The sequence below is a fragment of the Wasmannia auropunctata genome, unplaced genomic scaffold (genome assembly GCF_000956235.1).
Source record: "Wasmannia auropunctata unplaced genomic scaffold, wasmannia.A_1.0 LD336088.1, whole genome shotgun sequence".
NCBI lineage: Eukaryota > Metazoa > Arthropoda > Insecta > Hymenoptera > Formicidae > Wasmannia > Wasmannia auropunctata.
Genome location: NW_012026802.1, coordinates 5,165,835 through 5,189,004, shown reverse-complemented (window position 1 = coordinate 5,189,004; position 23,170 = coordinate 5,165,835). Strand labels below are relative to the sequence as shown.

Sequence of the window (23,170 nt, the reverse complement as noted above, 5' to 3'; positions counted from 1 at the left end):
CTTTTAATCATTTTTTATGTTTCCTTTCTTATTATTATCAATTTTGTATTAAAGAATAATTTTACAAAGGAAAGAAACATATATGGACATATTTTACATATAATTATATATAATTATATATGGAACTTTTTTTCCCGGGTGCGTCCAAATCCTCACCCAATATTGATCAGTATTTGGTAATTGAACGCGTCGTTTCGATATAATAAATATATTAGAGAAGATTTGGCGTGCAATTCATAAATGAAAGCGCAAATGAACGTATAATGATTATAATATTTTAGGATATTTAATAATTAATGCTATATTAACGTACATATTAAGTATTAACTAAATATAAACGAAACAATGGTTTTTGTTGAGCTATCTAAAAATTTAGCTGGATAGATCTGATAATCGCGCTTTAATGATACCCGGGTGAACTCAGGTGGAGCGAATCCGAACGCACCTCGAGGTGCGTTCCTTTTCACGCATGACGCACATACAATTTTATCTCTGCTGTTCGCTGAATGTTCAACAATGATAAAACGATACATCATCATCAATCATTATTCGCATCGTGCACGAAACGGAACGCATTTCCACCAATTTCCACTCCCGGAATTCTCTCCGTCACTAAACTGCACGTTTTCTCTAGCGTTTGAATGAAGTTTCTCGATCTCGGTATATCGATATATCGCGGTGCTCACGTCGATTGCGAGCCTAGTGGTGCAGTATCGATTATGTGCATGGCGATAGCAAACAATTTCAAAGTAAGCAGCATAGTGTTTGGCACGTATAGGTTAGGATATCTGTTTTCACAATTGAAAGTATTTCGCCCCGATTAGACGATGTCGCGCGATCGCCGCGAGATGTTTGGACGTTACACGCTGGCCGACGATCGTACGTGACTTCACCGGACGAAGTTACTCGTTGCACGTGCGTAGGAACTGTCATGGAGTGACGGACACGGTCGAGGAGTGGACTGCACATCATTCGTGTGACCCTTTTCATCGTGATCCTCTGATTAAGGTTAAATCATTGGTGATTACTCGCTTTTCAACGGTGCACGTGGTTCAGCCGAGAGAGATGACCTCGAGTGAAGCAGGCGTGTCGCACGGCGTCGCCCGGGAAGACGTCAACTGGCGGAAGGATTTAATTTCGCAGTTACGCGAGAGGAACAGATCGCAAACCAATTGCTTCGCAGATCTCATTAGCCTGCGTAAGTTTCTCCCGGTTTTATTGTCGAGTTAAGTTGACGTTGGACACAAGTGTCAATCCACAATGCATCTCACTTTGAACGCAGGACCGTCCGTACTGCGGTTTACCATATGTCTTACTCGATTAACGTTTATCTACAACCCATCGTTATACTGTCACCTGTTTCTAAGCCTTATTTGTTTGTTTACTTTATTTTGTTTTTTTTTTTATAAAATGAATCTAATAGTTTGGTAATTTGATAACTCTATTAATTCTGTTAGCTTTTAGCATGTACGAAACAGTTTTATTATAATTAATCTGACTATGTATTTTGCAGACAATAGGTTATTTGAAAATACAAACACATTGCGAAATACAAATATGCAATTGACAATTGCTAATGAGACTCTGCGTCGCGAAGCAGCCAATGGTGCTATCGGCATGGGTGGAAGTTCCGATATCGAAGCTAGACTCCTAAAGCAAGCGGAGGAATTGGCGATGCTGCACAAAAGGAAAGGAGAACATACGCAACAAATAGTGGATCTCAATAACAAATTACAGGAAATGACAAAGGAACTTCAAGCGAAGGAAGCTAGGTAAATTATAATCACATTTATCCATAAAGATGTACAATGTTTATTAATTTTTGTAAATCAATTTTATAAATCTATCAGATTTTCTAATTGATCCGTTTATTCTGTTCCAGCCTTGCAGAAAGTTCAGAAGCTAATACTAACTTACGTTTAGAAATAACTAAATGCCTTGGTAGAGAGAAAGATTTAGAAGGTATTAATCAGATGCTCAAAGATGAACACCAAGCCTTGCAACTCGCTTTTGCATCTTTAGAAGAAAAGCTTAGAAAAACACAGGTACACAATTTTTTTTCTTATTTTCTTAGAAATTTACATGCTCACGTATATTTTTGTTGTACAGTGTTAAAAGAAATCGGATAGTTTCTTAAAGATATTTACATATATTGCTTATTTACTGTAACATTTATTTGAGCTTTATAAATTTATAGGAAGAAAATCGACAGTTGATCGAGCGCTTAATAAAATATAAAGCCAGAGATGCAGAAAAGATGAATGAAGAAAATGATAACTTTTTAAGGTAGGTGTATACCTATATAAAGTAACATTGTATATCATAAGGGTGAACAAAAATCATATTGCCGTTTTTTTTTTCTATTAATAGTATAATTAACTTACGAAAAGTATAAAGTAATGAATTCTGATTTGCAATATTAAAATCTAGCATATTGCGCTAGTATTTTTGTAGTTATAGAATGGTTTTTAGAAATTCAAGAGCAAAGCAGTATTCATCTTTACTATTAAACATATTATTTTGATTGAACATGTGGTTTTTTTTCTTGGCTATCTTTGTATGCAACATGATGGAAAATATGTACAGTCTTGCATGCTAATTTATAATCCTGTACTTGTAGTATAGTAAATGTATCTCTGCTTAGTTATACAGCTTTTAAAAGTTAATCTTTTATTTCTCTGCACTCTAGTTGATTTAATTCTTATGTATTTGTATATATGTTTATGTATATTGTAGTATAGTTTTGCATAAAGGGATTGTTTTAGTTTACCTGCAACATAATCTTTCGTCTGAGACCTTTATCTTTCTTCGACACTACTCTTCTATAGAATCTCTACTAAGTGGATGTTATTACATTATCTATGAGAGTACAATTTTATTTAATTATAAAATATTTTTTAACTTATTTTATTTGAAGTCTCTTAACCTGCACTACATGTACAATAAATCTTTTCAAGTTTGTTCCTAAGTAATTTGGATTGTTATTAATTAAAACAGCTAAAATGCATGTTACAGAATTTTAAATATATGAACTTTATTATTATTCTGATATGCATTCCATATTGTATAGTAAATTTTTTATTATTAAAAGATATGTATATAAATGAATAAAATTTAACAGAAAAATCTTTCAAATATTAATATTTAATATAAATTTATATGTATGAATAATAAATTTATTAACAAAATTTTACAAGCCCATAGATACTTATCTAATTTAAACTTTTCACAGAGTATACACAATATTCAGTCACTTTAGGGCTTTATACACAAGCACTTCACACTGCTTGACATTTTCGTTTCAGTTTTACGAGTCCAACAGCCTTTTTGATGCATACCTTATCAAAATTTGGGTAAGTCTGATGAAATGTAACGAACATTCCGCTTAATGCTAAATAGCTTTGGGATGGTAATTTGACAAAGCTATAGACTACACTGCACTTTATATCTCATGATTTATGTATTTTATCTATTGGTGGCGTTTATTAGCAGCATGTACATAATATATTTTTATGTTTTGTCATCCAAAAGAAAAATACGAAAATTGTATATATTTACTAGACAATATAAATCTTATCTGTAATTTTTTACATCAAAATGAAAGGTGAAAAAGATATAATATGAATTACTGCACTATACCTGTAATCACAGAAAACAAACTTGAAAAGATAATCAAATTTATAATCTGTAGATCTGTATTTTATAGTCTAGATCTGTATTTTTTTTCTCATAATGCTTCCATAGAAATATTGAGATTTTAAGCAAAAATGTACATTCTATGTATAACAATACGACATTTTATAATTTATATTTGATAAATATACCAGAAGAATAAAAATACACATTAAAATGCATATTTGAAAAATATTTAATTGAAAATCAATAAAAATATGCATTATAAAATAAAATGTACATTTAAACAACGGATCATATAATATAATCTTTTTACATAAAGGCAATGATGTGAAAGAGTTCGCAGAATCACCGTTATCATATACGCTTTAAGTTGCTTTGCAACTTTGTTGAATACTAATGATACCACATGTGCTTAATGTATATGTTTTTTATTACATTATAGGAAGAGACAGGCAAAGATGCAAAAGGAATTGGAAGATGCAGCACGAGACACGCGACCTGTTAGTCCCGATCGTTTAAGTTTAAAAGAAGTTGCTGGTCTTCCGACAGCAGTGCCAACGAAAGTATCCGTAACGTTTGTACGTTGGTTTTAAAATATATCATATTGTGTTCATCATGAAGGCATTAACATTAATCCGTATTTGACATTCCTAATAACAATGAAACACGAGCCTGCATGCTTTGTGTATGTATATGAATGGTTTTATATTGAATATAAGAGTATATTCAATATAAATTTTATATTAAAAAATTTTAAGGTATATTGTTTAATTTTTGACATACGTCTTCATTTTTATTTTAATTTAGACAATTAGACAAATATTTCTTTCCAGATTTATTTTGACACTCGATGCTTCCTAAACATTGGATCATTTGTTTCTCTTTTACAGCCAATTGCACCGTAAACAGTGGTGTAGGTTACATGCTGTGGTTGTGACGTTGTCTGTTACTATGAAAGGCTGTGTATTGTACATGCTTTGCAATGTATATATTCAATACATCAACAATGTCATTTTAGCTAATTTATTTAACATTATACTTAATTAAATTAGAAAATGATCATTTTCTTTTTTCAACAGAGGAATGACACGTTCATGTTAGAATTTCATAAAATGAATTTATTAGACACGCTTGAATCTACCAATCGAGAAATGATCAATTAGTTTGTTATAGTTGAGGTTAAATCAGATTAAAACAGAATTACTTCATTTTATTTGTATATATAGATAATAACGTATAATAATAAAGGATTAAGTAATAATATATTACGTGAATTTTATGTTTATTATTATATGTGAGTTGTATTTTTACACTATAATATACGTTATTACAACACATACACATACATCGCTACATATTTAAGATACTCTAGTCATGTAAGACTAGAGTAGTAACATTAGAGTGACACTGGTTTAGTTTCTTTTAAATTTTAAATATATGTTTACGCAAAACACAGTATTGTTTGTAGAATGTAGTGTGTATGTGATTGAAAATGCATAATGTTATAATTTTTATCGTGATTGGATTAAGTACAAATATTTTCAAAATATTACCGGATGCTTTTATTAAGACAGTCGATATCCTGAGCTCCAGTCTTTCCATTTTCCTGTTCTTAATCACTTATTAGCCTCCATACACACAGTTTGTCATCATTATTTTTTATTTAATGCATCTATTTTTAAAATGTTTCGCTTATGTAATTATATCTTTATATGATTTTTCATATTTTTTAAATTATACACACTGCAATTTGTACAACTTATTTTTCGTTTTTGGATTATATATTTTAATATAGAATATGCATGCAGAATGACACGCGAAGCAATTACTGCTACTGTTGCACTTAAACTGTTAACTTTGAAAAATAGGAGGAGCATTAAGTAATTATGAGTGTAAATTAACGAAGTATATTTCGCTTCAAGCTTTATTACAAGACAGTTTACTAACAAAGTTTGAACAAAAAGTTCTGTCATTTCCTCTGTCTCTGTTTTATTTATTATTCTGTTGAAGGTGCTTTATAATAATGTTTAAGAGTTGGTTTAGTTAAAGGAAACTTACATATAATAAGCATTAAATTTCCATTTATATTTGTAAAATATCTGTTCCAAGTTTTTAAATTTCAGCATATATAAGATGGCGTTTAAATTTACGGTGTTTGCTATTCTTAATAATCAAGTACTTTCGCATTATTTATTCACTAGTGAAACCACTTGGCTGTGAGAGTATAAAAACAAGATATTTAAAATAATACAAGTTACGTATAATTTATATACTTTCGACATTTTTAACTTATGTCTTGTGATATTGTCATGCACAATGCGATTGAACATTTAATTTGTTGACCTAATATTTTACGCAATAAATTGAATGCATGAAATATGTCTAACAATCTTATACATCAAGAATTTATAAACCTTACAGAGTGCCCATGAGGGGGAAGTATACGCTGTTAAATGGTCGCCTACTGATAGAATATTGGCTACTGGTGGTGCTGACAGGAAGGTGAAGCTTTGGAACATTACTAAAGGTAACTAATAGAATGATTAAGACTCATTCTTTTATATAATATTATATATTTAAAATTAAATTTCTTAATTGTATTTTTTTAGAAAGAATTTAAAATATCATTTAAGGCTCCTGACTAGTCACCATGGCCATAGTGGAAGTGTGACGTAAGCGAGAAATGACACATAGAAATTTCTTGCATGCCATTTTTAAATAAAGAGATGAAATAAAGAAGAGGATCGCTTCAAAAAATTTGTAAAAATGGATGGAAACTGTCCTTTTTCCCTCGACAATCAATAAATAATTCTAACAGGCACATGAAGTGAAGCCTATTGAGGCAAGAAAACATATGATTTGACAGCTGTTAAAAGGAAAACATATTTTTACATATAAAATGATAGCATTATTTTCCATCCATTTTTACGAATTCGATTAATACGAGACCATATTTTCAATGAAACACATAATAACACGAAATGGCATGCAACACAAAATTTTGTTGTCAACACGTTTCACAGCAAGGTCCAGTCTACAATATGTCATATGCCAGTATCGTAAGCAATAAGAACCGATTAATTACAATCAAGTATTCTCTTCATACTCTGTGAAGATCACAGACTGTGATTGATGAATTCTTACTGCTTACGATACTGGCATACGACATATTGTAGAATTCTTACGGCTTACGACTTATGACACTGACATGTGACGTATTGTAAAATGGGCCTTAGCAGATGAATAAGGTTTTATAATTCCTACCGTGATATAATGTCGCCACTGGAATTCTTGGCTGACAAGCAGGTATAGTCAGGAGCCTTAAGATTAAATTGGAAATTAAATTAAAATTGTACAGACATTGTAATTCTATATAGAGATCTTATTACCTTGTTATTACATATTATTTATTATCTTAAATAATTAAATGATTTAATAATAATAAACGATGAGAGTTTTTATATTGAAAAATGTTTAGGTGTATAATTTATTACCGAGATTTTTAAATACTAAATATTTAAGTTTTGAATATAAAAATTATTTTATCTATATTTAACAAATTTTAATAATTAAGGGTGCATATTTATGAAAATTTTAATTAAAGGATCTTATTTAATCTTCTCGGTTAAATATGTGTAAAATGAATGCAAAACGAATGAACGACAGTTTGATCTTTTTACAGACAATCAGATAATTCTGATCTTGGTATGTGTTCTATTCTGATCAAATTCTAATCTTTAATTTATAAAGTCCGGTCTGCGGAATCTGATATAGATTTTAGAAAAGTTGGTTGAAGGAATTGAACATGCAGGTAGATTGCCGTGAGGGTGAACATAAATCGCAATTCAAGGTGTTAAAATGCGTACGGACAAAAGAATGCGATTAGTCGGAGCATTCACGCGGGTAAACGACATCCTGAACCGCGTAACAATCACGAGTATCGCATGCGAGCGGCGAGATGACGTTCCGCCAAGAGTTTATCTACCGGTCGTCGTATTATTCAAATTGCCGCCGGTACGCGGCGATCGGCGCGCACGACGCGGACGACGCGGTGCGGCGGCGTTAGTCAAACGTGATGCCGCGCGTTCGGATGGTGCCAGCCTTCGCGAGACGTTTTTCGCAGATTTCCTCATCCCCGCGTCCACTCCCCCGTGTCCACGCATTCGTTAAAGAACGAACATTACGAACAACACCTCCTGCCATTCCCACCGAGGTTGCCGAATTGAAGGGACCTCGAACTTTTGCGAACCGAAGGACGAACGTTCGCGAAAATTCGCGTGAACGCGACCCCGTTGCGAACTTGCGTCAGGTATAATGCAGCGTAATCACGCAATTTATGATCTAATTACAGGTTGCGTGCGTAAAATTGATACCATTTAGCGAGTAGAATGATGTCGGTAGATTAGAATCTTACGCTAGAGAAAGAAAGAAAAGGGAGAGGAACGAGAAAAAGAAGCGTAAAGTTTGAGAAAGGGGAGGGAAGGAGGGGGGGGATGGAGGGAGGGAGGGCGGGAGGGGCAGTTCTAATCGAGATTTTCATTACGAGCGGCAAAATAACAGACCTGCCTGTCGATGCGAGCTCGTTCGTTCTGCACTTATACGCAGACGTTCGTCACAGAGCACCAGTTTTGCCGTCTATATATTAACATCCGGTGCATGTAATACATCCATTAAGGTTTTGTCTGAATTAAGGTTTTTGCCTGTATAAACTCGACCGTGACGACGACGGGGTATCCTTCCGGAGGACTGATACGTAATTTAATTCTCATAATCTTCTTTTCCACCGGTAGATTTATACGATACATTCCCGATGGGTGCCAGAGGCACATTAATGCGCATAAAATGTATTACGTTTACGTTATTTATTTGTCGATCAGAGGTAAAAGAAATTTTTTGCCGCTCCGCTCCGCTCCGCGACATCCCCGTTTTGGAGCCAGCCCGCCTCCGGGTCTCGGCATCTCGTCGCGCGCGTTCCCCCCCCCCCGTTCCATTCGCGGACCGGCCGCGATATCACTTTTTTTTTTCTCCCGAGAAATTCCCCGCGATCCGCTTAATGAAGTGTATTAACGAATCAACAGGTTACTTTGCGCGTCGTTATGGCTCAACCTTGCGACGCATACTAAAGGCCGCAGCCCGTCGCAGCTCTCATTCGCGAAATCGTTTTCCCGTATCGTATTTAACGAAGCGCGCGATATACCATAACGATCGTATATGCCATAACGCTCTCGAATGTAATCCTCCGCGCCCCTCTCTCTCTCTCTCTCTCTCTCTCTCTCTCTCTCTCTCTCTCCCTTTCGCAAATTAGATGAAACATTCATTCTTATTGTACGGGTTATATCCGCTTATAGGATGAGGTCTGTTATTCTAGATCTATACACGCGTTCTCCATTTCTCGGCTTTGTTCTGCGCGCTTCTTCATTGCTCTCCGCCTGTCTCTTCACATTTTCTCTCTCACTTCGTTCATTCGCTCATTCCGCTCATCCTCTCGCCGCTCTCTCTTTCTCTCCCCGCTTTGAGATGCTTATAACGTGCTCCCTTCGGATTGCAGCGCGGTTTGCTCGCTGCCAATTAAGCCGTCAGGGCATAAATTTAATTAGTCATATTCAGACAATAACGCGCGGAATATAGGCGAATGGGGTGAGAGGAGGGGGGGGGGGAAGAGAGGCAGGTGTAGAGCGAAACGGCCGTGCAATGGGAACCGAAGTAATTGATGTGGGTGCACGTAAACGCAAAGAATTAAACTCAAACATCGTTGCGTAATGGTATGACACAATGATGTTCACGAATATTCTGTTTTGCAGGTACGTCGGAGAACAAGGGCATCCTCGTTGGCAGCAACGCCGGTGTGATGTCGGTGGACTTCGATTCGACGGGCACCCTTATTCTTGGAGCGTCCAACGATTATGCGAGCCGCGTTTGGACCGTCAGTGATCTTCGCCTAAAGGTAAGTTTTTTTTCTTGCATCCATCGTCCGACCTGTATTGCGTGCCTCTAACGCACCTCCAAAAGCTTAAAGGCTGTTAAAGGATAAACAAGGATATCTAATGATTTGTAGGAGATATTCTTGTAGTATATTTTAGGATTTCACATCTCCTTCATGTTTGTTTCTATATATAATTGATTGGACGATGATGAACAGAGTTATGATGGTCAGTGGAACTGCAGTGGACTTTCGTAAACTTTAATAAATGCTTCAGTTATATAATTGCCGCATATATAAAGTTCTGCGTGATGAACGAAAAGAATGAAAAGAGACTGCTATAAAAATTGATTGCGAGCTAACGACGAAATTGACTTTTTAATTGATTACATTTCTATCAGAATATTTACAGAAAGAGAAAATTTTTATTTAGAAATGTATAAAAAAAAATTTTATATAACGTGAAAGAATTTAAATGTAAAATACAATCATGTGCGGTTGCAGAATTCCGCTAAAAGAGATGTATTTTTAACATTTGCTGAATGCGTCAGAGTATAACGATAAGTGACATGGTAAATGTAGGAACTATTTGTTAGAAAAAATATGCGGCCTTTTAAGCATTATTCTGTTTTGTTTTTCCGTGCATAATTCGTTCTGCTTTTTCGTCATATCTAGGTTAATATCGATAACTGTTTTCAAGGCTTCAAATTCCCAACTTTTTCGATTGCCAGTCAAATATATTGCTGCTGGTTCGCAATTATACCACGGTTCTATGACTACTCACAAAAAGCCGAATGTATTACGGAATTAACAGCTCCATCCCTCTCACAAAGAGATGGGACGTTCTCGTCCGATACTCGAACGAAATATTGAAAATTCTGACAACGCTAAGTTTGAAAATTTTGTTTTAAATCCGCAGATTACGGACGTAGTTCAAAATTATGCGAAAAACCGCGTAAACAAAACGATATGGACGGCAAACCACCGCGAACATATTCTATTTTCTTTTCTTTTTCATAAATGCGATTTATTTTGTATTTTCAAGTTGCTTTTATCAGATTATCGACAAGTTAGATAGAAATGCATATACATATAATAATTATAGTATATTGTACTTTAAAATAACGATGCTCAAAAAAAAGTTTTTATCGATTTTCTTTTATTTTATTTGCTGTAATAATTTTGCATATGTCCCGTCAAATTAATTTCACTGAGAAGAACTCTGAAAAATTGAAAACAGCACTAGAACGCCGCGTACTTTTTTATATTTATTTGCAATAATTTGCTCTTTTAATCAACCGCGTGTTAGACCATAAGCGTACCTATGACTGTACTCAATCAAGCTTTCATACCGTATTGCGCGAAGTACAAAAAGAAGTTACATTAAGATGGAACAAATGGCCTAACAACTGCAGTAATGAGACGCGCTCGTCTCTCGTCTCCCGTGAAAACCTGATTGGCTGTACGGACGTGTCCCAGGAAGTGCATAAAGGGATGTCTCGCAAAACATGCATTAAATTACAGGTCTGTTCCGTTGGCGAGACAGCCCGTGAATCTACCGGCTGTAGAATATGAAATTTATCGTCACCTTCTTCCCTCGCGATCTATTACCGTGCGGCTCATGTAAATCCGCGACGTTGGCGCGCGTCGTAAAGCTAATGGCAACGCACAAAAAGTCAGTTAGGACCGAATTGCTTCGTGAACTTTACCGCGGATCGTTACTCCTGTTCATGCATAATATCTATGTATGTACGATTTGAAAGGTACGCGACCCACGGTCTCTTTGACCCCGCTGTCCAAAGCTCGCTCGCTTCCCTTTAGCTTCTTTCACCATAGCCACATCCACTCTTTCCACAATGCGTTAACTTTTTTTCACAACCCTCTTCTATTCTGGAAATGTTATTGAAAAATCGCAAAAGATGCAAAAGAGTGAGTGCTGTCAATAATAATTGATAATAATTTTTGCAATTTTTAGGTGATTTCTGTGGCATTTTAGTGCACAGATTATTTGAAATAATACACATTTTTCTCACGTCGCGATGCATTTTCATTACGATTCTCACGATGTGATTCAGACAACAGATTAATTAGATTAAAATAATTTATAAACTCTGAGATTAGATGGATGATTTATACAATGTACATTTGTAAATGAATTTTTATTTAATGTTCATCAATCTTTAATTTTTTTTCTTGAGAATACGTTCATTAATTACTTCACAGTTATACGCATGCGATCAATGAATTGTTCAAACGTGTTTGTAATAACATTCCGCGATTGTGTAGCAGGTGTAAATGGTCAGTTTGAAATTTCGATCGTACGCGAAAAACAGTAAGTTACAGAGGAAGCTTTTGTTAGGCGATGCGTATCAAATGTGACGGCTGAAGTTTAGCATATGACAGTAAATGCTTGATCACTACTAATGCACGCTATTTCCTTTGATCTACACCCGAAGCCGGGCTCTCGTATGTAAGAACTTAAGTACATGGTCTGTCGATAGTCGGCGGCATACACGCGCGCGGTCGTGTATGGAGGAGTAATCAGGGATGATCGATCGCGATGAAACTTTCGAGTCCCACGCCGTACGTATGTCCCGACCTGCGCACCTCGTTACTTTGATAGGATTGTCAGAGTGTCGTACTGATGTAACATGATTAAACGCTGGGAGCAACCGGCGATGATTGTCGGCGAAGTCGACGCCGGGAATCGACGAACGGAGAGAGAGAGAGAGAGAGAGAGAGAAGCTTCTGCTTCTCGCAACTCTAGATGAGACTCAACGGTACTTTGATTTGCGCCGTGTGTATGACCGAATCAGCTGGCTTGGTTTTATCGCAAGCCTTCTCTCATACAAAACGTTGATTCGTAGAAGTCATCGACGTCTAATCGATTCACCGCGGTACGCTTGCCGCGCATCAGAGGCACATAAGTAACCGATCGTTGAGCGAACGTTAATAATACCGTGCGAGAATCTCGAGTCTCCGCCGTTTGTTTCGCTGTCGCGTTTCCGCGCGAGCTTACCGTTTCGCGGTTTCGGTATCCGAAATAATTTCTCTCCTCGGTGCAATTACACCGCGTATTCACGTTTAGATCACGTGACAAGATTCGACGGAGACGCTCGCTCGTGAGGATTCGCGAGGAAACATCGAGCGAGATTGGGCCGATAGTCTACCACTATGTACCTGCAGCCACGCAATTCCATTGCATATCCTCGATGCGTCGTCGTGCTTCTCCCAACGTCGGTTGTACAAGTTACCGCGCGCGCGTTCAGCCTTGCAGTAATATCGCCGTTTACAGCGCTGCGGTTTATCGGCGGAATACAATGTGTAATATATTCGCGCGCGAGCATACGTGAGCCGGCGTATCGCTTGCGTATCGCCGGGTGTGTTAGACGTGATTATTCGACGCGTCGAGAAATCGTATAGCTGCCGTCTCGCGCGAGCCGCGTGCGTTGTTCCGTCCAATCGACCGAATCCTTCTCTCGGCCGCTTCCCCCCCGTGCCGCTTCTTGCTCGCTTTTTCGCGCGCCGTTCGTGAAACAGGCCTCGTCGGGAGTCTACTGAACGGCGGCAGTTTCATTCCGAAGATTGGTGGCCAATGGCGCGTAAACTCACGCGGGAAACAACACGCGGTCTCTGGGGGATTCGAGCTATAACCAGTCTGTAGGTTATTCAGGCTGAGAGGTGCGAGAGCCAACCCATCTGATGTTTATTCTCAAGTGCTCCGTTTCGAGGAGAGCGCAACAGCATCTGTCGATCTTAACGAAATACGGTTTTTCCCCGCGAGTCCCTGCCGTTGCGGTATCCGCGGCGTGCGCGTCTGCTGATCAATACGTCTTTTTACGGATATATTAATCCTGCGTTTTTCACGCGACACAAAACCTACGGGAAATTGTTATTGTTATAGATAAATTCTATCTCGATAGAACGTGAATTTCTGTTATTTATATAACGCTCACTGTCTTTTTGAAATTTTTAATTAATTTAACTAATAAAATATATCTAGTTATTTTATGTTGAAGATTGCAAATTGTCCGTATATTATGAGAACGCAACGTGCCAAATCGTTTTGGCACGGACAACTTAATATTTACTTCAAAAACAGAAGGAACATATTTTAATCATATAGTTTTTCGTAGTTGGCATACATTTAATATTCGATATAATATTATCCACATTTAACGTTATTTATAACGTTGGATATATATTGTTGCTACCTAGATTATTATTATGCAGACCCTTGTATACCGCAGAATATAACGATTAGATTTCGTAATCTATTTACGTGGTTTAAGTAAAGTGGTTGAGAATTTCAAGCCTTAATAATTCCAGGACGGTAAGAGGTATTAATGCCAGATTATCATCGACCATGAAAAATGCATTACCCCATTGAGGAAAACTCGAGACTTTGCCAGAGAGAGGCGCGACAGAATGGCTGAAGATTCTTTCCTCCCGTTTTATCTTTCTCCTCATTGTTCTTTCTCAGGAGATGCGATACACTTCCCTCTACTTTCTAAATTTTATATTTCTCGCCAGACCATTGTTTGTCGCTCCGCCAGCAAGGAAACGACGCGTTAAACGAATATCGATGGCACTGGTGAGTACCTGGCCAGGACGATAGGAGCAGACTCAATTTTGCGGCGGTGGGGTTTCCTCGTGTGCCGCCACTTCTATTGATTCGCCGCCGGTGTGGTTTCCTGGTTGTCTGACATTGGCGAACCGTCATACTTCCTCCAGCGCGGCACCAATCTTCTCGTAAGGGACGTAATCGCTCGTACTTTCCGTCTTCCGCGGCGTCTTCGTGCTCCTCATTACACGGTACCCGTCTTGTCTTAATCTTGACTAATGAGTAACAAGCGACGCTGACGACGACCGAGTCCGATGCTCCGTAAATCGAATAACCGAGAGAGAGAAAAGGGAAGACGCTTTAATTGCTGTACTTCAGTTAATTCGATCGAGTCTTCCTTTCCAGAAGATGTAGCATCCTTCGTGGACGACACCGAGATCCCTTCAAACTGTACTCGACGATATTCCATTTAATAATATATAATGTCAGAGGTAACTGTAATTGTTCATTTAAACATTATATCGAATTGTTTTTTAAATCCTCTCAATATTTATTATTTTGCTTTAATGCATCGGTAATTGAGTATTGTAATCTTAATATAGAAATCAATTTTTTAAAATAATTTTTGATGACTGCAATTTAATCCGATATATATGTCGAGCAGCAGAACAACGTAATGTTGGAACGCGTAACTTGATTTTTTTTTATTGATTTATAAATATTTGTTATAGATATTTCTTATAATCTCGGCAAGATTGTATTACATTGTAGCATCTATAATTATTTCATTATTATGACGTGAATATCATCTCTTTGTACAGCACCGGTTTCCTCTTTCATCGTTACCCTTGTTCTTGTCGTAGTTATGCGCTCATCTCGCTTTAATCTCAGAGTCACGATTGTGCCTCCATTATCTAATCTGCTTGACGGTTGAGTTTCAATTACGTGCGTCGAGATTCCACTGTTTATGAAACGCAGATGGTAGGTTTTGAGCGGCGTTTATGGCGGGAATAATGCGTGATAAGCTTCATGAAAATTTATTCCCGTGTGGTTAAGGGACACGATGCGCCGAGGATTTATCAATTTCAATGTGCAACGTCGCTCACGAGACGTCGGGACGGGCTGCTTAATTGCGGACTTCTTGACGTCCGATCAAAGGAGGAAGAAGGGGAATATCTCTTGGCGCTCTCATGACGACTCTAATAATCAGGCTGTACGGCCGGGGTCTGAAACGTTAATTCAGAAAACGCCGAGGCGCTTTCAGGCGTCGTCCAATAGGGTAATTTCAGGGTAACACAGTGGGCAGCAGGCACTCTACGCTGGTAGCCCTCTCTCCGTTCAAAGGCATTACTTTCATGCCGACCCCCAGTAATTACCTTGCGAAATTACCGCATTTACATCCCTAATAGGAATAGGTGGATACAGATAGGAATGTCAGGTATGCCGCAGGAATATCGTGCAGGAGGAAAAAAAGCACGGGAATTAACCTGAACATCGCCGCCGCGCGCTGTCCTTGCACGAGGGCGATCCGGTACGGAACGTCTCGCGCGCGCTTCTTTCTTTTCCGCCGGGATTCCCTTTTTTCTCACTGCGCACGCTGGGGGGGCGGTCGGGATGGAGAGAAGCGGCGGCCGACTATCAATTTTATCGAATTAAGACCGGATCGAGCGTAACGCCTATTAGATCGTACCGTGCGCAGCATTCGCGCGGCAAGGGAGAGAGAGAGAGAGAAAGAGAGGCTTCGCCTTCGTTCTTCATTCGCGCTCCGCGCCAGTTGTTATTCGAACACGCATTGAGAAGCGAGTTTATTTTCCCCGACATTATTTTCGCGTTTAATAAACATCTCAGGAATGATATACCGTGCGTATATAGCCCGTGTATTTTTGTTTTGCGTTAATACCGAGTTCTAGAATGGCGCGTGCAAATTAAAGCGAATATATTTTTTTCACAATTGGAATCGTAACTCTCTGTAATCTGTACGCGTGAGATTTTATTGCATGAAATATTTTCCATTAGTAATTATAACATAAAGTAACGTAAAGTTAAATTATTTAATATTCATATGCTTGCCGTCGCGCCGTATCCTCGGCTTTGTATGCAAAATAGTTTAAAGGCATAAAAGGCAGGATATATTTATATGGAGGACACAGATTGCGCCCGTGTTAATTTACGCTAGACAGGAAAGACAGTAATTATTTGTTCTTGCAAAGTTTGATTAGCTCGACAATGTTAGCCTGGTACAAGTACAAGTGATATATCGGCGCATACGATGTTGGGAAATTGCTTACCGTCGACATTTCCTGAGAGTGCTTGATCGGTTGACTCTCCCTGTCCCATTAGAGGGCGTGTAAACCACCTTACCGTATATTATATCGCGCACATATACCCATATCTCACACGCGTCTCGTGTCGTGAGTGATAAAGGAAGAAAAGCTTTTCGCTTGCTTCGCTACTTCGTGTATCACAACATTACTTTCCGATATTCACTGTAAAATAAACGCCGATTACGTTAATGCTTCCTAAATTTCTAGAACACGAAGTTATTGCAGATGTTACGGATTTTCACACAATTGCACATCGCTTGGCAAATTTGAATTCACTCCGTCTGAGTGAAAGTTTTATTAACTGAACCTTACTCTATAATTAACGATTGAATTAAAGTTCTATATATATTACAATAAAGTAGAATTTTCTAAAATGACTCAGGAGGACGATTATTTATTATTCTTAGCGAGGCTTAATTCGTGCAAGGAAAAGAGAGGGAATTATTTATTCGCAATCATTCATAATTTACAAATATCGATATTTTATATGGAATACGATATAAAATTTAAACAAATAATATATAATATGTTTTTTGAGAGCTTAGTTTGGTGCATTTATTTCGAGTATAGACATCATCATAATCAAACCAAATTACGTTCAAATTTGCGTCCAAAAATGTTGCAACTTCCATGCTATTCGCTCGCGTAAACGTTTTGGCGACGAGCCAGACCACCGCTAACGAAATCGGTATACGTTTATTCCGAACAATGTACGTGCTGCGGCGAGCAACCTGTAGATATTTGGCGAACCAGTCGCGATGTCAGGAACGCATGCCGAGAATCAAGCTCAAGCACGCTGGAACGAGTGGCATTTTTAAAAATCCTGGAAGCGAGAATTTGTCGTTGCGACGTCCGGCGTTTTAAGTGTACTTTTTCACTGACAGACGCAGATACAGGCATCCACACAGACACGCGCACAGACACACGTATACACACAAAATATGTACAAGTACCGTACGTATACCTTACGTATAAAGGGTACGAAGACCAAGCGTATTTTACGTCTCACATTTTTCTTGCACTTCTTCTTGTTTCTGCTTCTCTGTGCTCTCCATGTGAAAACTCTTGACTCTGAAAGTGCGAAGAGCCATGCTACCGGGTTGATGCTAATTAGTATTTACGCCAGTTTTTAAAAGTACGCCCGTATCTTTCTTTTATCGCGCTAAAGTGCATCTTAACGCGGCATAATGTGGACAACTGCGAGCTTGAAACGCAACCTAAAAGCGTACGTCAAGTACATCTCGACGATGTATGCGCTTCCGGGTAATGCATATTTGTAGCGTTATAAGAAAAACGCTTTAGCACCCAGCGTGCATGTTACTGGTGTGATGCATTCGCGAGTACTGTCAATATCAGGCGGGGAGGGGGAGGGAGAAGGGGAGGGGGAGGGGTGACCCCCCGTATGTTCGTATAGAATACGCTGTGTGTATGTGTCTTCCGTGTTCTATATCGATCAGGTGCTAATTAGAAATTAATGCCCGCACTAGACTTGAATAGCTTTGATGGTGAAATGTAGCTGATCGCAATTCGCTGCCCATGATTGTCGGTTGCGCGGTTTACGATCAAACGCGAAACTCTAATTACATTCTCACGTGACATAATTATGTGCACGTGATCGATTAACAATATTGAATGCGTGCTTTCTTTATTGCTTTATTGACGTGCTTTTCTTTTTTTTACAAAGGAAGATAGTATTTTAACCTTTTTTTATTTTTAAAGATAAACATTAAAAACTCGTATCTTTATTGTTCGATTGATACATCTTGTAATATACAGAGAAGTATCGTAATTGTTTTTCAATTTACGTAATGCCCCTTTGTGCAATCTGCACCAACGATTTTTTCGACGGATTTATTATAACTTTAATTTAACGCCGTTGTAGCTTCGAGAATAATTGCAATAATCGAGATAATCTCGAACGACTTGAACATCTATCTTCCAAGTTCTTTCCGCTGGTCATTTAATTCTACCAATTTTTCTTCGGCGGAGTAACGAAAGAAAAAAAAAAGATAGGAGGGAGTGGGGGAGGATTGATTCTTTAGACACGCTCCAATTACGATGGCCAGAGCTTTTGAAGAGATTATAGATATAACACAATGACTACTTCTGATCTAAATTGGATTTAGTTTAATTCGAGATTCCATTTTCCCAGAGCTTTACCCACTCACGTGCCCTGACCACGTAAATGCATCGCTGGCTGCAGGTTAAAACACGTCGCGAATCTTGTACGTAGCTCCTCGTTGCAGATAAAAGCGAAAGGGTGAAATCGGTTGGAAAGCACAAGCTTTTACACTTTTGACTTTAGCCGGCGTACCGTGTGCTCTCATGTAGCATTGTGCATACTACAAATACACCGTTCTCCGATCTCTGATGTTATACATCCGCCCCACGAGACGTTTTAGCGCTTTATGCAATGCGCTCTCTTACAAACCACTGGATGTAGAAGAAACTAAAGACTCTTTGACACTTCTGGCTTTAAAACGCACGCCTCGCATACTCCGCGACTGCGTTTTCAATTAACGTTTTCAACGAACGCGTGTATTAAAATATAAAAATATATGTAACACCGATATAATCCGATACCGAGATAATCGATACTTTGCCAAGTTTCAGTTTGCGAGCGAATATCGTTATTTTAATGATCGTTACTTGATTATGACACCAAGACGACCTAATACTTTTTCCATTTCGTCTCTATAAATGCCGACGCGGAAAAGGGCAAATTGTGCACGAAACTATTTTCGATCTCGTCGATTCAGATCTAATGAACCATCGATGTTGGCTCGTGGTATCTATCGCGTGCGCGTTGGGAAACTTCTTGGGAGGAATTTAATTAATGGGACACGGTTTGTATGATGTTATTCGAGATGCCGTCGACCACTGCCTTTCCCTCCCTTCCCTCTACTAGATATGAACTGAATTTAAATTAAAAGTGTCGAGAACTTTTAGCGGACGATTTCAACACACTAGACTGAATTCTGAGCTAATTAAATTCGAAGTTTGACATATTCCGAGTTTGTGGTTGCGTTATACTTGTGACATTAGTATAATCCTGACAAATATAACGTACGTTTTTCAATTAAAAAATATTGATCTTTTATATATATAAAATCAAAGTTTATATATTTACAATCATCTGCAAAGCCAAAAAGTAATAAAATAATATTGCTAATGTATCAATATAATATACCGTACATTTTATCAAATGACAGCGCAGTTGCATTTATGATTTGAATATTATATATATGATGTAAGTAATATGTCAAAAGATTATATTTGACTAATTATTTAAAATCAAATTAATTTATACTTATTCTTTATATTCTTTATGCGTAAACGTGTATAAATAATAACACATCTCCGATTTTTTACATTTAATGTCAAACGTGATTGAGCTATATTATATTGTGTAGATCCCGTCCTATATTCAATGTAAACGTGAATTGAGAATCTGTCAGCTGTAGTATTAAATGTGTAGGAAGACTGATGGATCATTGTCTCTGTTCATTAACGTGGACAGATTCTGATATTTTAGTTAGCGGATATGAAATGTCGAAACGTCGCAGTAGCGATACGCTCGATTTTGTCACTAACTATAACGGATACCTCGACGGCACCTTAACGTCGCGAAAAATCGCATCGATCCATCTCTGAGTTAACGGATTGACAGGCGAGGGATATAAATAGTCGACCCAAATCTCGCGCAGTCGACACCGTTCGGCGCATTCATTTAACGGATAGACGAAAGAGAGAAGACTTGATCGAATTAGACAAAGGGATCGTTATGCTGTCGAAAGTAATTGTCAGGTGAACGAAAGTCGCGATGGGTCAAAGATTATAATTAAAGTCGAATCTTTGCACGGAACAAATGAGTTAGGGGTGGGGGCAGAAGGGGGAGGGGGAGGGAAAGCGAGGTGGTCTCTTCGTGAACCACCGTTGCTATAGTTACGATGAAAGCGGACAATATCGATCGAGGAAACTGCGCTAGACGAACGCACTCGAGCTGAGCCGTTAAATTAAAAGGAGAAGAATAGCGTTTAAGGGAAGAAATGATAACCAAAGGCAGCGGAAGCAGGAGCAAAAAGGAAAAGATAATTAGTTAATTCGCTGAAGTATAATTAAGTGGAGATCGTTTAGTCTCTTTACTGATTTCTCGTTTCTCGGTCAGCATTGACATTCTCACCAGACAAGCGGAGATGAAAGGGTGGTGGTCGCTAGCGGTTTTGAAATTAATAGTGATTTCGTGAATGTCGCTTTATCGTGTTAGACGGAGAAATTTAGAACTTCTAAAATTCCGATAGGAATCTGTCGACCGAACGAGCGGTCGAAAAGAGTTCGCCCGTAGCGAGAACGGCCCCGGCAAGATGGCGGTGCGAATGATAAATCGCGAAATACAGGAAGATCTCGAGGACTTCATACATTTTCGTGGCGCGGAACTCCCGGGGTTAACTCGACTCGTCTGTGATGAACGGCGCAGCCCGGCAGATATCTCGCGCTGAAATCGCGTTAACTCTCAAATATGGGGTGGCCGTGATTTCTGCAGTCGGCCACACGGGAAAACCGAATCTAATTTCGGCCTTTGGATGCCCACCCTTCTCGTATGCTCGGTCAGTTCGATTCATGATTCGAAAAGTGACTATTTGAACTGTTGAAGAATTATTACAGAAGTTCTGCTAATCGAATTATTAAGTCTAATATAAATAATGAGATTGAATTTTAAATGAAAGAGCTGCTAAAGGGATTTAATTTACTACGGCGAAGAAACAAAAGATGCTAATAAGTTTAAAATATATCTATCTCGCGGACTGATTTAATAATATTATGTACACATAATTAACACAAGAGTAAAATTAACAACCGCAAGTGAGATAGTTAACTCTGTCTGCAACAGCGACTTTACGATCGCCTCCGACTTCTTGGCACTCTTGGCCTGACTTAGGACTAGTTTGGAGAAACCCGAAACTTTAACTAAAATCGAAACTCTAACTAACTTCCGTCGACCGCTACGAAACTTGAAGCCGGAGATATCTCTTTACCGCGTGTAACATATTTCGAAATATACGAAATGCATTTTTCTCTTGAGCAAATCGAAATCTACAATGTTTAATTGATATTGTACTTGTCGAAATTATAATGGTAATTGTATTTTTAATTAATAGATTGGTTCGACAGCATATAATATGTGATTTTTAGTAATTATAAAGTTACAAATGAATACGGACAATTTTGTCTTTTTTTTTAATTTGAAAAATATTTATTTATATTTTTTAATATATATATATATATAATAATTTATTTTCAATTTTTGTACATTATTTAACACAATCAATATACTATTGAATAAATATTAATTTTTTCAACGCGCCTAAACGTATATTTTTCTCTGAATTAATTCACTTGAAATCAATAAATCATTTTTTTCCGTCTGGTACACGAGATTATTGTTAGAAATTCAATTCGGAGCGTTTTATTTTTGTGTTCGAATACGTAAATGGATCAAATGTCCGACGGGCAACTGTTTCCTTTTTTATAACATTTTTATGATCTCGGATCATAAAAATCTCACGGTGTCGCTGTTTCTCATGGTTGAGAACTTTGCAACGTCGCCGTCGCATCGATTTGTATGAAATCGTACGTCGACGCATCCCTCAATGGTATTTCGTTTCCCGGCGTGCGTCGCGCGACATTTTATACCCCGAGGGAGGACGCCGAAGTGAAAGATGTGCAGAAGGAAAGTCTCAAGCCCACGCGAGAGAGTGACGCACGACTTTTCGCTGCAGAACCGCTGCACCGGAATTGTTCGTTCGGTTACCGCAACAGCAAGCAGCAACAGTTGCGGCCCTTTGATCGCGTAATTAACCAGCTTCGCTGGCCTTGATTATGCCGGCCCGGCCGATAATTAGTTAATCAACACGAGCGCACAATCGCGAGCTCGCATTTCGAGTGGATCTGAAAAGAGAGAATCTCGAGAGTAGCTCTCCTCTCTGCGCGGCTTATCCGGATTACGTCGTTGGTAATAAGGCTTGACCCATTTCTCGGCACGCTCACAAGACTGATTTACCCCCGTCCGATTGCCGACTGTGACCCACGCACTTCTGCTTCCTTCTACTTCGGCACAATGTTCTCTCTTTCGATTTGCGATTTCCCTCTCGTGTATGCATCGTCGATCGAGTTTTCGAGCGGATTTTGATCCACTCGTCGTTGATTTCGCAATCATATCGCGAGTTCAAACAATAACTGTAGTGTAATGATAGAGATTTAGCGAGTAAAGCTCACACAGAGAATGGGAAACTTAAATTTATAATACGCAAGGCAAAGGTATGTGAAGTGCAATTAATATTTAAGGAGAGGCTTTATCTTACTGACTAAATAGAGATAAAAAGATGTAGAGCGATTCTTTGTTCGTGCACCTTTGTTGCGCGGAGATTGTTGCGAGATGAAATTTTTAATTCAACTTCCCGCTCTTAGACTATTTGAAATTTCACTGGTAAAAGCGAAATATTGAAAAAAAAAATACTTGGAAATAGTTCTCCGAGATATTTCCGTGCATCCTTTTACTTAGTCTTTATTCTTTGAAGTATATTTACTGCATAAACTTGGTATTACAAGTTACCGTTACTTATAGAAACGTTTCGGTTTAAGAGTGTTATCTCTTTTACGAAGGTCTGTTTATTCGCATGATACTTTTTTTTTCGAGTCGAACGTTGTAATGAGAAAATTTGCAGT

At 38.1% G+C, this 23,170-nt stretch overlaps 1 protein-coding gene across 2 annotated transcripts in view; it reads left to right on the top strand.

Moving 5' to 3' along the window:
- The first annotated feature begins 737 nt into the window (after positions 1–737).
- Positions 738–23,170, top strand: part of LOC105448347 (autophagy-related protein 16-1) — a 391,410-nt gene continuing 368,977 nt past the window's right edge. The window contains exons 1-8 of one of the 2 annotated variants that reach the window (XM_011686864.1): positions 738–1,198; positions 1,514–1,772; positions 1,883–2,045; positions 2,198–2,286; positions 3,306–3,353; positions 4,079–4,214; positions 6,058–6,163; positions 9,438–9,580. In XM_011686864.1, coding sequence (XP_011685166.1) covers positions 1,066–1,198; positions 1,514–1,772; positions 1,883–2,045; positions 2,198–2,286; positions 3,306–3,353; positions 4,079–4,214; positions 6,058–6,163; positions 9,438–9,580 — 1,077 coding nt within the window. In that variant the 5' untranslated portion in view covers positions 738–1,065. The remainder of the gene's footprint in view (positions 1,199–1,513; positions 1,773–1,882; positions 2,046–2,197; positions 2,287–3,305; positions 3,354–4,078; positions 4,215–6,057; positions 6,164–9,437; positions 9,581–23,170) is intronic. The other variant, XM_011686865.1, reaches the window with a different exon arrangement.